Source organism: Marmota monax, unplaced genomic scaffold (genome assembly GCF_021218885.2).
Source record: "Marmota monax isolate L192 unplaced genomic scaffold, Marmota_monax_Labrador192_F-V1.1 WCK01_AAM20220418_F8-fsc00048, whole genome shotgun sequence".
In the NCBI taxonomy this organism is placed as follows: domain Eukaryota; kingdom Metazoa; phylum Chordata; class Mammalia; order Rodentia; family Sciuridae; genus Marmota; species Marmota monax.
The window spans coordinates 9,057,646-9,072,585 of record NW_026694895.1 but is presented as its reverse complement, the minus strand read 5'-3'; the positions used below and the strand labels follow the sequence as shown (position 1 = coordinate 9,072,585).

Genomic DNA, 14,940 nt, shown 5'->3' with positions numbered 1-14,940 from the left:
TAAAAGAACTCTTGGAAATTTCTTATATCTTTGAATATTATTCATAGAATTGGAGAAACTTTATCCTAACCATCTTATTATGATTTCATTATTCCATGATCTCTTTGTTTCCATGGGTTGGCAGTATTAAGAATCAGAAAACTATAGTGGAACCTTTGAAGGAAAAAATGAATTAATAAATAGATCCTTCTAAAGTAGTCATCTCAAGCCTGGTGATAAGTGAAATAATAATGAATTTTAATGGATTAATGTCCCTTCTCTATGAAAAAGAAAAGGATTTTTAAATTTTTTTAATTTTAATTTTTATTTTTTGGTACTGGGTATTTAACCCAGAGGCACTTTCCACTGAGCTATATCCCGAGCCCTTTTTATTTTTTATTTTAAGACGGGGTCTCACTAAGTTTCTGAGACTGGCCAAGAATTTGCAAGCCTCCTATCTCAGTCTCTTGAATTGCTGGTATTACGGGTGTGCATCACCGCACCTGGCAGGAAAAGGATTATTTGTGGCATTTGTCTTAGAATTTAAACAGGTGTTTCCCTTTTTTGATTTGGGCATATGTGCCTGTAAAAAAAATAGGGCATGATTTATGTTTGAGTTCTTTCCCAAAGACAGGAAGACTATAATTCTACCAAATTTTTGTTGTTGAACACGTTTCCATTTTCTGGAACTTTGGTAAAGGAATTTCTCCTTGACTAAGAACAGAGCAGGGAGGAAGAGCAGGAAGAAAAGATTAACATTAAACAGATACATGAGGTGGGATGGAAAGGGAGAGAAAAGGGAAATTGCATGGTAATGGAGGGAGACCCTCATTGTTATACAAAATTACATATAAGAGGTTGTGAGGGGAATGGGAAAATAAACAAGGAGAGATATGAATTACAGTGGATGGGGTAGAGAGAGAAGATGGGAGGGGAGGGAGGGGGGATGGTAGAGGATAGGAAAGGTAGCAGAATACAACAGTTACTAATAGGGCATTATGTAAAAATGTGGATGTGTAACCGATGTGATTCTGCAATCTGTATTTGGGGTAAAATTGGGAGTTCATAACCAACTTGAATCTAATGTATGAAATATGATATGTGAAGAGCTTTATAATGTTTTGAACAACCAATAAAAAAAATTAAAAAAAAAAAAAAAAAAAAAACAAAATATATAAAAATATATATATATATTTATTTCATTGAATGTGATGTTTTCTCCTCAGATGATAATTTCATTGCACTGTATTAATGTCATTTGAATATATCCAGTATTAACTTTTAAAGTCACATCACAACTTCATTTTGTCAATTTTGGACTGCAGTCATTCATTCTTAAGAACATAATGTGAAAAGTGATTATTGAACCCTTTTTAAATTTAATGTAAATCCTTATAGTTACTTTACTTTTGTGCTTGGTAGTACTGTTTAGGCTATTGCACAAATAATAAGCCATCAATTTTGAAAGAAGTAAAATGGTAGAAAAGCAGTCATTTTCTAATACTGAAAAGAAATGCATGCACTCCTGGTTGTTCTCTCTCTCCCACCTTGTAGCTTATTGCACTGAGTTCCAAAGTTCTTATGTTGTCTTATTGATTAATTTGATCTTATCCTACCATTATTGCCATATTATAAGTTTCTTTAGGTAGTGGATTTACCTTAAAGCTTTTTCCTTAGTTTTTCCATAACCTATAAATTAATACTTATTGATTATTAATTCTACTTTTTCTTAATTCACCATTTTATAAATTAGAAAACACCAATTTTCACCTGTGGTTTATTAATTTGTGTATTAAAAATGTGTGCATTGAAATTGCTAGGCAATTCAGGGGTTTTATCTGTTAGCAAAATAAATAGTCCTTGTTTTCATGAAGCTAGTACAGTTTAGAAGAAAAGCCCAAAAAAGTAGGATAGTGTTATCACCCCATATCCACACCTTTCTAAATAATCAACATCAGACTACTTTAGAAATATTAAATTTACTTTAGATTCTTTTTGCCAGTTAGATGGTTTCTACGACTTTCTAGTGGTTAAAGTAAGCATGTTAAGTGACAGAACTTATTATTATTATTATTATTATTATTATTTTTGTAATTTTTATCTGCAACTGGTTCTTAACCCAGTCGAATTAATGTTGTTGTCATGATAGAGATGCAGTGATACTAGCAGGTTGTCTTAGCATAGCTAAAGATAAATTTTACAGAATGTTTAAAACTAGATTTTCCCACAAAATAAAAAGTTGCTGTATAACAGCATAAAACCAGCAATTAACTGAGAAAATACAGTTAACGCTGGACAGAAATAGTAGGATGTTTAACTGCAAACTATATATTAAATTCTTACTAGTTGTGATGTAAGGAGGGTACTTAACAAAAGACATTGCAAGCTGGAGCAAGGACCACTAGTGAAGGAAAACTGAGCAGATATTTTAATCCCAGCATGCCATGCAGAAGCATAGGAAGTAGTGTTAGTTTGGTAATACTGTTACATAAGAAGCTCATTACTGTTCTCTGATTAGTGGCAAGATTTATCAGAAGCATAATGACCAAACAACTGAAACACATGCAGGATGTTTCCCTGGCCCTTCAGAGCACAGGAGAGCTTCTAGTGATGCTGTTGATGCTCAGTTTGAGGTACAATAGATCCAGAAAGCTCAACTCTGGGCTGGTGGTAGAGCACTCGCCTACCTAGCATGCATGAGGCCCTTGGTTCAGTCCTCAGGGATGCAAAGAAATCCTACATAAAGCCCAATTCTTAATCTACTCCTACCCTTGTAGATTTTGGGGTATATAGTACAGTTTCAGAGAACTTCAACAGTAGAAAGGCATCCCTTTAAAGGTAATGTGTGGAAATACTGGTTCATTGCATAATGCTGAAATTTACAGAAATATGCTGTTTTTCCTTTATTCAGTTCCAAAATAGGAATATTATAATAATATTTGTTGTTTTGACATTACGTAAAATGAAACCTTTTGTATCTTCTGGTTGCTATTGAGAACCAAATAGAAGCTACTTAGTAGGCTTGAAAACTAGTAGACCTTAAAATATGTAGAATCATAGATTATCAAAATTTTGAAAGACCCCAGGTGTCTTCTAGGCCAAGACTTACCTAAGGCATAAATTCAGTATAGTCTTCCTAACTATTACTTATACATTTTTCTTAAATTGTGGAACTTCTACCTCTCGACAAAATAATTAATTTTTAAATAAATCTCCTCTAACTATTGAGACCTTTATTAGGTTGAATTGAATCATGTCTTTACCATCATATTATCTGATCATAACTGTTAGAATGGATCACATGTTTTTCTGATAACTGTAGTTCAATTTTGATTTTTTTTTCAAACATTGTAGTTGGTAATGTCTTGTTTTTCATTTAGCTTGTAACACTTCAAGAAGCAAAACTGCTGCTAAACGAAGATGATTATCTTATTAAAGCTGTATATGACTACTGGGTGAGAAAACGTAAAAACTGCAGGGGGCCATCCCTCATTCCTCAGATAAAACAAGAGAAAAGAGATGGCTCTACCAACAATGACCCTTATGTTGCCTTTCGGAGGAGAACAGAGAAAATGCAAACTCGAAAGGTAATGTGCAAATTATATTTGATTGAATGTAGATCAGTAATAATTTAAGACCAGTAACTTTTTTTCCTAATAATTTGAATAAATTTGAGTAATTTGAACATGAAAGCTAATAACATTGATAAACTTTATGTTAGAAATCCTACCCTTTATCTCATCTATTGACCATTTGCTTTTTGGTGTTTATGTACTACCTACACCTTTCATAAGGTGATAGTATTTTAGGCTTGTAGTTGAAGTAATATGAAGAATTTTGTGTCCTTATATATCTTACAAATTTTGAGTTCTTCGGTGAATTTTGCATTCTGTCATTTATCTGTTCTGTTTGGGAAGTTGAGAATTTGAAGTAATACTGCTTTTCCTTGTTGGTTTACTTAGGAGCTTACAATTCCTTTAAAAACGATATTCTAGTTCTTACAAGTAAAAATGAACTTTGGTGCCTCTAGCTACTGTGGGGTCATGGGAAGTAGGGAAATGTTCATTTTCAAACCAATCCTGGCAGCAGTGGGATCTTTTTCTTCTTTTCTTAGTTGACAGTTGTGTTAGATTTCAAATTGATGGACTTGTCCCATCTAGCTTTCAGTAGCAGTGTGAGCCAAAATTCTAAGAGAAATAGGATCTCACACTTTGGACTGATATAATACAGAACAACACATTTCTTATAACTTATATTTCTTATAATTTACATTTCTTATAACTTAACAGTAAATACTACCTGGTAATACATTCTCTAACATCACAAAGAATTGGGAACATGTAAATGTAAAACTATGAAGAATTATAATTGGAGGCAGGGCATTTTCTGTAGATTCTTGTTACTCCTAACATTGAAAGCTTGTCTTTGTCAGCTGTTAACCTAACAGCTGTGAAGCATAACAGCTGCCAGAGATGATATATTTTAGGAGAAATTCTCCTACTGGTTAGTTACCAGAACTTTCATAACTCTTTCTTATGGGTTTGATTTTCTTAAACATCACAGAATGAATTTCCCAAGCATAGATGACATTTGCTAACCCAGGCTGTTTCCAATTTGGCATTCTAGTAAGGGAATCTAAGATATTTATGAAGACGTTACACTTTGCTTAGAAAAGAATAAAATTTGATAAGTTCATAAAACTACAAATGTGGACTATTGGATGCAAGGAAGGAAAGGTTTATCTGAACTACCAGTTGCTTTTTAAAACAATATAATTGATTTAGATGCTTTGTAAACCATGAACTGTTAGCAGTGTCTTTTGAGGAAAATGTATTGTTGGACTTCTTTTAGTGAGTGAGGATGAAATATTTTTAATTAGCAATATTTATTGGTATTTAAATAGCATTTTAAAGATTAAAATATGGTTTATTCTTTCTAATTATTGTATATTGAAAATTACTGGTAGCTGTTTCTTATGCTTAGGCACTCAACTGTTGTGTGATTACAAATTTCTCCTTACTCTAAATCCTACCCTTTCTCTTGTTTTCTTGTTGTTTGTTTTGTTTTGTTTTTATTTTCATATTCCTCTGAAGAGTGGTACATTTTCTTTTTAGTGTTCTTTGCTTTTTATTTCTCTGTTTTTACTCATAGGTCCAAAGACTATTACTCTGTCCTGCAGTGTTACTAGTTGAAAATGTTTATGTGTTTCAGAATGAAAAAGTGAGGAAAGCACTTAACAAATAATGCATATCCTCTACCTGTTCAGATGGTGGGCAGGCATTGGGATATGCAGTGAATGAATACTGCTAACCAAGGCTCTGTACTTATTTCATGAACTTATATTTCAAGCACTTATATAGTTGATACAAAAAAACTACTGAAATATTTTTTGGCTAATTTTAATTTTAATTCAGTAAACTAATATTTAATTCAGGAGTACATAGTCATTTTTAATGAGATAGTCTTAAGGAACTAGCATGTGTTAAAGTACTGATAAGTCCTGAATCAGCATATACATTTAATATGTTTAACTGCACAACTATAACTTTTAGTGCCTATGCCTTCTCTCCTCCCTCTCCATGGCCCTGAAGTGGTTCCCAGTTCGGGCCTCAAAACAATCATCTGTGAATCATCGCTGGTTATAAAAAGATCTGTAGTTAATTCTGAAATACAGTAGTTTGAGAATCACTTCCCTGGAGATTTGACAGTAGGTACAGAACTGTTAACTAGAATAGGGAGAAAAGAGTTGGCCCAAAGAAGAGACAGTTGTGAGAAGGGATTAAGCATTCAAATACAGAGAAAAGGGCCAATTTGAGGGAATAGAAAAGATGTCATTATGAATTCATGATTTTTAATATTGATAAAACTAGAAACAGATATGTATTTGGTTAGGTATGTACATACATATATTTGTACATTTATTTCCTAGGTCTGTTCACTGAGAGACTATAGAAGCAGTGATACCCAGTACAAAAATGGGTGTACCTAGCATGCATAGGACATGATTTTTAATACTGAACTCCATTGAAAGGAACCAGGGCTCCTTATGAAAATTGGTTGATTCCATGTCTGGCGCTGGGAAAATAAAAAGATAAGCCTGAAAGAAATGTGCTGCTGTACCAGAAAATAAAAATGTGATTGAAGAATGTTGGAGCCCCATCAAAAGGACACAGGAGTCAGGTTGAAGGGGGACTGTACTGATCAGAGCTGGGAAAGTTTGAGCATCGATATAATTAGCAACGAATTGTAACCCTTAGAGTAACCCCTGAGTCCTTAGAGATATACTATAACAAGTATAGCAGCTATACTTACTGCTGTAAAGGACAATACTGGGACAAATATGAATAAAGCCTTGGAATTAAGATTTTTATAGTTAATTCCCAGTTCTTGATATTTATGCTGCAATGATATATGTGTATATCTTTGTTTTGAGAAAAAAACATACAAATGGGGGCATTATGTTCAACTTTTCTTGAAAATTTCAAATACACTACCAATTATATATGTATATGTTTATATATGTCCACATAAATCAAATGTAAAACATTAATTTGGAGAATCTGAATGAAGATATATGGGAATTACGTGTTGTATCATTTCAAAATAAAAGTTCTTTGTTTTTAAGGAGTAAAAAGTACAGGACTGGGGAAAGGAAAAGTTAGGAAGGGTAGGTATTTGGGCCTGAAGAGAACAGGAAATGAGTAAGCCTAGAATCCAAGAATACTTTTTGAAGAGGAGGGCAGTCTTTAAAGGTTCTAGTGCACTTTTGAATGTTATTCAGTTGCCAGTGGCATGTAGCCTTACACAATGATTCACTTTTGGATTCTGTACGTTTGTCATTAGTTAAAAACCAGGGTAGAGGGCATTTGCTATACCCTGCACAGAGTAGGCACTTTAATATTTGCTGTTGATAATGTTAATTTTTAATTCACTATATTGGAAGAAATTATTGATCCAGTTTAGGTTATTTTCAATACATGATTGTTCTTTTCTTTCTTTTTTTTTTTGCATTTCCTTGAATGCAAACTTTATTTCTTTAAAAATTTATTGGAGCATTATACAATTAATGGGATTCCTTATTGCATATTCATACATGTGCACAATACATGATGGTTATTTTCTAAATGCAAGAAACTATACACAAAAGAAAAAGTAAAACTTCGAGTTTCTTTCAATTCTTATTTTCTCTTTTATAATTCTGTTTTGAAACCTCTGGCACTCTTTCTTTAGGTTCTTTCTAATGTCATTCATATTAAATTACTAACTCAAAGATGAAGTGATTGCGTAAGTGTCTGGACACAGAGATTAAAGAGGGGTAGTGGTCTGTTTTAACAGTTCCACGCCCTATATAAATACTCTGAATATTTGATTTAACAAAATAGTTTACATGAATAGTAACTTTATATGCAAACAGATGATGCTAATTATAGCTGAACCTTCTGTAGTTATTAAACAAGGCTTTAATTTTGTAATTAAATTTAACATCTTATATTTGATGTTAACAATAGTTAACAACTAATTAACAATATTCTACAGTTATGAACTTTTGCTAAATCCCTTTTCTACTGTGTTACTATGTTGAAACATGATAATACCATTTCTTGAGATGCATATTCTTCATACCTTGAATTATCTGAGTTTCTGAAGTTAAGCTTTGATTGTTGAGCATTGCTCATGTTTATATTGGCAGAACTATTTCTGTCATTGAAAAATACCTTGCTACAATATGAATGATCTGTATTTTTTTGATAAAACTCATTTTTGTTTCAGGTGGATGTGTTTTGAAGTTTTATTATTGGAATTATTGCTTCTATGCCATTCAGTATTTTCAGTGGCCACCAGCGTTTTTCCCCTGAATGTCTATTACACAATAATTGCTTATATTTTCAGAGTTAAATAATTGGGTTGTCTTATATAGTTGTTCTTTGGATGATTTTTAAATATTTTTACATTTAACATTTTTAAACATTTGCTTTTATAAGATAAATTTGGATCTGATAAGATTTTGTTGAATGAATCTAGAAATGTGGATAATTGGGTTAATTATTCTTCTAAAATTGTTACTTTTAATAGAATCGTAAGAATGATGAAGCCTCTTATGAAAAGATGTTGAAACTGAGACGAGAGTTTAGTAGAGCCATAACAATTTTGGAAATGATTAAGAGAAGAGAGAAAACAAAACGAGAATTATTGCACTTAACCTTAGAAGTTGTGGAAAAAAGGTAATATTGGGACTGTTACACCTTTAGCCAAATGATGGGCAAAGTGTTAACAAAAAAATGGAGAAGGGGTACTAAGCTTTTTGGTAATTCTTACCAAATTTCCCTTTTTTTTTTAAAGACTTGTGGCTACTAGTTGTTTGTTTTTTTAACTAAGTTCTTGGCAATTTGAATTGCCGATATGAGGGATTTTGGTGTATAAAAAACTGATTCTCTAATAAGCTTAATTTTTGGCAGAATAATCGAATTTTATTTAGAAAAGAATCTAGAGATCATTTTGTTCTCTATGTTCAAGTTTCTATTAAAATTTATTAGAAATGAATGTTTGATTTTATTTTCTAACTAGGGAGACAAAATTTTTTGGTTCTGCTCTTTTGGAAATGTGTTCTCTGATATATTTTCTTGTGTAAATAAGTGGACTAAACTGAGCAAAATTTTATGTGATTCTTAAAGTAAGCATTCTAAACTTTTCCTGGTTCTTTGATAATGTAGAGTGTATGAGAAATTAATCACGTGTACTTTAGGTATTTTTGTGTTTGTTTTTTGGTTTGTTGCATTTTTATTGAACCCCAATATGAGATCCTTTGTTTCTATAAGTTTTCTTTTTAAAAAAGAATCTTATTGTTAGTTCTATTTTGTTAGTTAATTGAAATGTCATGTTTTTACTTTAATGTTTTTATCGTTAAACTATGGAACATTTTCTAATATTTTGTTTCCTTTTCAAGATACCATTTGGGGGACTATGGAGGTGAGATCCTTAATGAAGTGAAAATCAGTAGATCAGAAAAAGAGTTGTATACCACTCCAGCAACTCTTCATAATGGAAATCATCACAAAGTCCAAGAATGTAAAACTAAGGTAAATATTCTCTGGGGAGAAATTATGTATGGAAATGATGATCAGATAACTATTCATTTCTGTAGTTGTCTACAGGATGTCTATAGGATGTCTACAGGATATCTATAGGATGGTTAAGGAAAGTCATTAACATCAATTTAGTTTTTACTCTTTGCCCAGCACTTTATACCAGTTTTTACATATATTTTTGGCCCATTAAACCTCACAACAATCCTTTGAAGTAGGGTTTACCTCTGCATGACTTGAGTTCAAGCCTCCCAAGTACATGGCTTTCCAACATACCGTCTTATTTCACTGGAGAATAAAGGTAATTATAGTCTAGTTATTGTCACTAGCCCCACCAAGTTCTGCATGATAGTGGCAGGCATTAAAATGTAAAATTGAAAGCTTTCTTCATTGAGATTATTGGGAGTTATTCTTGTCATCATTGTCATCATTGCCAGAATCTGCAGTTATCACTTTACCTACCTTGAATGACTTTAAAAGGTCCTCTAACATCTGGATCCAAATTTCCTCCTAATAAGAAAACTGTACTCAGTGATTATTTTATTCTTAAATTAAATAATTATATTTATGTAGTACTCATTGGTACATTAATTTTTTAATTGGGTTATATAAAAATTAGTAAAACCTTCAATTTTAAGGAGTTTAAATTTAAATAAGGAGATCAACTTGACCTTATTCTAGCAAGATGTTAAAAGTGACTTAGAGTGTTTGTGGAAAATTCATCTTTTACAAATGTACACAGTCCTTGTTTTTCATGAGTTCATTCTTAAAGGTCAAGGAAGAATGTGGAGCATGAAGATTTCCTCCTTTATTCAACTCATGTCAATTCAAATACCAGGTTCTTATTAATCACAGGCATCTAGCCCGTCTACAATTCCCTTTAAATTTTGCTTGTCTTACTAGCCGAAAAGTTATCAATGCCACAAATGTCATTTTGTAAGTTATTTTTCAAAATCCATTTTATATCAATCAGTGCTTTTCCTAGGTATGCAACTGTTAAGCATTAGAATATGAAAACTCTACCCCATAATTACTGATAGAATCAGCCTTTATTGTAAGCTGAATCTTATTTTAGATCTTCTCTAAGAATACTTGGCCCATTTAAATACTGATTTTACAGATATGGTTGCATCCATACTTTAAATTACCCCATTACACATAGTTAAATATTTACTTTGTCACACATCCCATCTTAAAATATCAAGAGTTTCTAGGAAGTTGGTGTTTACTTTTTCTAAATAGTTATACCCTTTATATAAAATAGTTTATATCTGTCTAAATACATAATCTGCCACTCAGGCAACATTTTCATTGTGTGCAGTTTTTACCCTAAACTAGTTTTGACATTTGGACTACATGAGGAAACATAGCTTTTTTAAAAATTTTACACTTTGATATTGTTTATAGTTTGGTGTCTGATAGTCATTTAAAATTTTTTAAAAGTGTTATGTACATTATTTTTATTAAAAGAAATGCCAGTATGTTAAAACATGTAGAAGCAGAGTTGCTCTGTGGAAGGGAGATGGGGGCTAGAAACTACCCCATCAATCAGTCCCTTTTCCAGATGGCCTCTCAGGTACCTCCCCAGAACCCTGGTGTACTTGAGAACCATTTGATTTTTGTTCAGTTGAAGAATAATTACATATTCTAAAAAGTGAAGTTTTTTTTTTCTAGTTAATCTTGTTTTTCTCAAAAGATTACCATCTAAAGACATTTTTTAAATTAGAAATAATTGCATAAATAAATTAATGAACTCATAACCTCATTCAAATTATTTTTTAAATAAGTTGTTTTCCTCTTTAATATAGTGGATTTATATAAGAATTGCATTCAGATACCTTTTAAACATTGGATTGCATAATAGAGCAATATAAAATTACTAATAGCTTTACTAATACAAAAAGCAAACAAATATCATAATTAGTTTTCATTATAATTTGCAGAAAGTAAATCATGTTTCAATTCATGATCACAAAGTAATTTTTGCATACTAAAAACAGTAAAATTATCTCATGGATAAAAATGTATCTTTTTCAAAGAGCAATATAATTTTTCATGATTTTATTCTAAAATGATTTTCATTTCTTCCTTTTGGGGGTAAATCATCATGTAAACAGCACCCTCATCATATATCTTTGAAAGAAGAGGCTTCTGATGTTGTTCGTCAAAAGAAGAAGTACCCAAAGAAGCCTAAAGCAGAGGCTTTGATAACGTCTCAGCAGCCCACTCCTGAGACATTGCCTGTGATCAATAAGAGTGACATTAAGCAATATGACTTTCACAGCTCAGATGAAGATGAATTTCCACAGGTGCTTGTTTTAAAACTATTTTAAAGACATTTCCTCTCTTTTATATTGTTTTATATTTAAAATATAACTGACATTTTAAGATTTCTAATGCTTGCTTTGTTAACCTGTTACAGCATAAACTTTTTCTTCGTTGTGTGTTTGTGTGGCCACTAAAATAGTACTTACTTTTATTTTCCATAAGTTCAACAGGATTTCTGTTGTGGAACATCAAAGTGGTTTTTAGTTTTTCCTTTTGTAAAAATTAACAAACTTATCTTTTGTATTCAAAGTGAATTTTCAAAAATGGAATTACTGATCCAAAGTGTATCAGTATTTTAAGACATTTAAACATAATCATGAGCTAGGGATATAGCTTAGTGATAGAGCACTTGCCTTGGCATGTGTGAGGCTAGGCTGTGAGTTTCATCCCCAGTATCACAAAAACAAATAAACATGATTGTAAATATTCAACTATGATAATTCCCTTTTTTCCATATTCTACTAGCATTATATTTTATGATATTTAAGTTTTGCTAATTGCTGGGTAATAGCTATTTGATTCTGAAGATTTAGAACTGATTAAAGTAGTAACTTATGAAAATATATGTTTGGATATTGCAACAGCTTTATAGCAAAATATTTGCAATTACAATTTTTAATTTTATTTTCACAAGTGCTATTCTTAAAACAAGACATTTAGTTTACATATTAAAGGATTAGTTTTTTCAGAAAGTGAATTTGGTTTAGCACCTAGTTTAGCAGTACCCTCTCTTTTCCTTTCCTTTTTTTTTCCCTATAGGTATATATGGTATAAAAAACTTGAAGAGAATTCTGTAACAGATACCTTGAATTCACTATCAGTTTTATCATATTGTAATAGTTTTGCTTATTTTCTTTAAAGGCAGTTTTGTAACGTCACAAATATGTTTAGAAGCAAGACTATTTCTAAAACCCTTTATTACTGCAACCATTTAAAATTCAGATGTTTACATTCAATGTAAAATGTGCTCCTTTTGGCTATTTTTATTTTTAGTCACTGCATAGTTCATATTTCATGTGATAGTAACAGATGCACATAGATGTGTTTAAATTTGTGTGTTCTTCAGAACCACTTAATGAAACGGGTCATACTTGTCAGAGGATAGTACAGTTAGGCTAAGGCAAAACTTTGAATAACCATGAGACATTGATTATATGACTATTTTGAAGGAGTGAAGGATTCAGTATCCTATCAAATAGTGGTTTTTCCAGATCTAGAAAATAGTGAAAAACTGTAAGCAGAGAATACAGTTATTAAAGAGAACTGCTAGAAGTTTGGCACCACTGGAGCACAAAACAACAGAAGAGGAGGAAAGGGATTAGAGGAATGATGCCTGCAGTAGTAGCCAAATGGCAGATGGCCTCTATCTACTTATATTATTGAGTATTTAAAAATTTAAGAAAATGACAAGGTTTGTTAAATATATGTAGAAGAGTATTATATCGATAGTGCAAATGAGAGCCTACAATTTTTTTTTTACATTCCTGTCCTATTAAGAAGGATGCCATAGGATAGTATGACCTTCTATAAGTTTTTTTCTCCTGTTGTGACACTCAGTCCATCCAGCCTAAGAGGTGGACTCACTCAGAATAAGTGAGTCCCCCTTACGGATTTTCATTTCAGCTTTATTTTTCTATAATGTTTATTCATATAATTTCCAAAGAAATTGCATTTTTGAAACCTTTAGACTTTTCTGAGTCCTAGTACTAGGTCTCAAACAACTCTCTGGTTTTTATTGGTATCCCTGCATTTCTAAAGAATAGTTACCTGTAATTAGATATCATTCACTGAGGCAGGTATTTAGAATGTAGCTGTTCTAAATTCAGGATTTTTATTGCTAAAAATAGTGTTACGGTGATCTTTGTCCAATAAACAAGTAAAAGAGGAATAAGGAATGTGAAGAAAACAAACATTTTAACCAGACTTACCCAAATGATGTACAGAAGGGCAGAAGGAAAAACCCAGTTTCTTCTGACTGTGCTTCTGGTTCTTTTAATATCAGCTCTTTCTTCCTTTGTCATAGCTTTCCCACATATACTGGAATCTACTCTGGAGAATGATAGGAGAAAAGAGATAATATACTGTAGGCCTATAATTTCTAAGATTTTAATTGCAAACTTTCTGTGTGTATCTTAGATCGATGATTTGCAAAGAAACCAAACTGTAAAATTTATACTTTAAATTTCCTCTCAAATTTCACCTTTGGAACTTGGTTCCCTAGGAAAAAGAATCAGCTTCAGCTCACTGTTTTTGTATCTTCCCCGTAGGGTTATTGGAGGTATATTGGAACCTCAAACAAATACCTTTCTCCCCTGGATGACTCTGCTAAGTGGTAATTTGGTAATTACCACAGTTTGGAAATAATGTGGAAAGAATATTTTTCTTCTCAAAATAGGGAAAGAGGGATTTGTGAGGTTCAAAATGTGCAAGTAAATATGATTGAGCTAGCATTTGTCAGAAAAAGTGGGACCCTGCCAAGTGAAATTGTGAGACAACTGAAACTTAAGTACCAAAACTTTTGTTGTTTTTGTTGTTGTTATTGTTGTTGTTGTTTAACTGTTATGGAGGAAATTTATCTAAAACATTTCTTTGATGTGTTTGAATATATTTATATATCATTTAATCTGTTTTTATGACATAAGTATGCTATAATGTATCTGTGCTGCCCTAGAGATCACACTGTTTGGCCTGATGTCACATGGCCCCAGACAGAATGCTTTTCAATGTGACAGCCTTTTGAAAGACTATTATTTTCCTTTAGGATTGACCATTTCTCTGCAACCAGTCTGCTTACCTTTAACAAATCTTCTTTCTTCTAATTTTCTGTTTCTGTACTGTTGAGTTTTAAAAGTAATTTTTTTAAAAATGCGGGGGGATATTTTTAAAAAACAAACAACAACCAAAAAAAACTCCTTTTGAGCAAAATCTGTTACCTTTATTGTGTTTTTTTGTTGTTGTTGTTTTTTGTTTTTGCCTGTTCATAAGTGTTTCTAGTTTTTGGCTTTATTACAGAGAGAAATTATTGGATAAAAAGAATACCTATTTATATGTGAAGCATAACTGTCATCATTAAGTATTTATGGCCACATATACTATTTGTAAAATATAAATGGGATACAGAAGAACTCTACTAATTGTTTTTAAGTTTATAACATAACACTTCATGCTAATAAGCAGTTCAACAATATCATGTATACTTACTGCAAGAACTGATTTATTAAAAATTAGAATTTTTGATCATAGAACATATTTACTAATCATTAAATGTTTGGGGGAATTTATTGCCCACTAGATGTAATATAGGAGTGATTTGCTGTTGGTGATCAGATTTTAATTTTAGGTCATTGCACTTATTGATTTATTGACTTTAAATAACTCCTAAATGGATACCTCTTTTGTTCAGGTACCATCCCCAGTATCAGAACCCGAAGAAGAAAATGATCCTGATGGTCCCTGTGCTTTCAGAAGACGGGCAGGATGCCAGTATTATGCTGTAAGAACTTTATTTTTTGTGATATTTTTATAAACTGGAATTAACAGATAACTCATG

At 31.8% G+C, this 14,940-nt stretch overlaps 1 protein-coding gene across 2 annotated transcripts in view; it reads left to right on the top strand.

The window, feature by feature from the left end:
- Epc2 (enhancer of polycomb homolog 2) overlaps positions 1–14,940 on the top strand; it is a 132,740-nt gene that overhangs the window by 100,259 nt on the left and 17,541 nt on the right. Inside the window, exons 4-8 of one of the 2 annotated variants that reach the window (XM_046426916.2) lie at positions 3,360–3,566; positions 8,053–8,201; positions 8,924–9,056; positions 11,180–11,371; positions 14,794–14,883. In XM_046426916.2, the coding sequence (XP_046282872.1) occupies positions 3,360–3,566; positions 8,053–8,201; positions 8,924–9,056; positions 11,180–11,371; positions 14,794–14,883 (771 nt within the window). The remainder of the gene's footprint in view (positions 1–3,359; positions 3,567–8,052; positions 8,202–8,923; positions 9,057–11,179; positions 11,372–14,793; positions 14,884–14,940) is intronic. The other variant, XM_058573511.1, reaches the window with a different exon arrangement.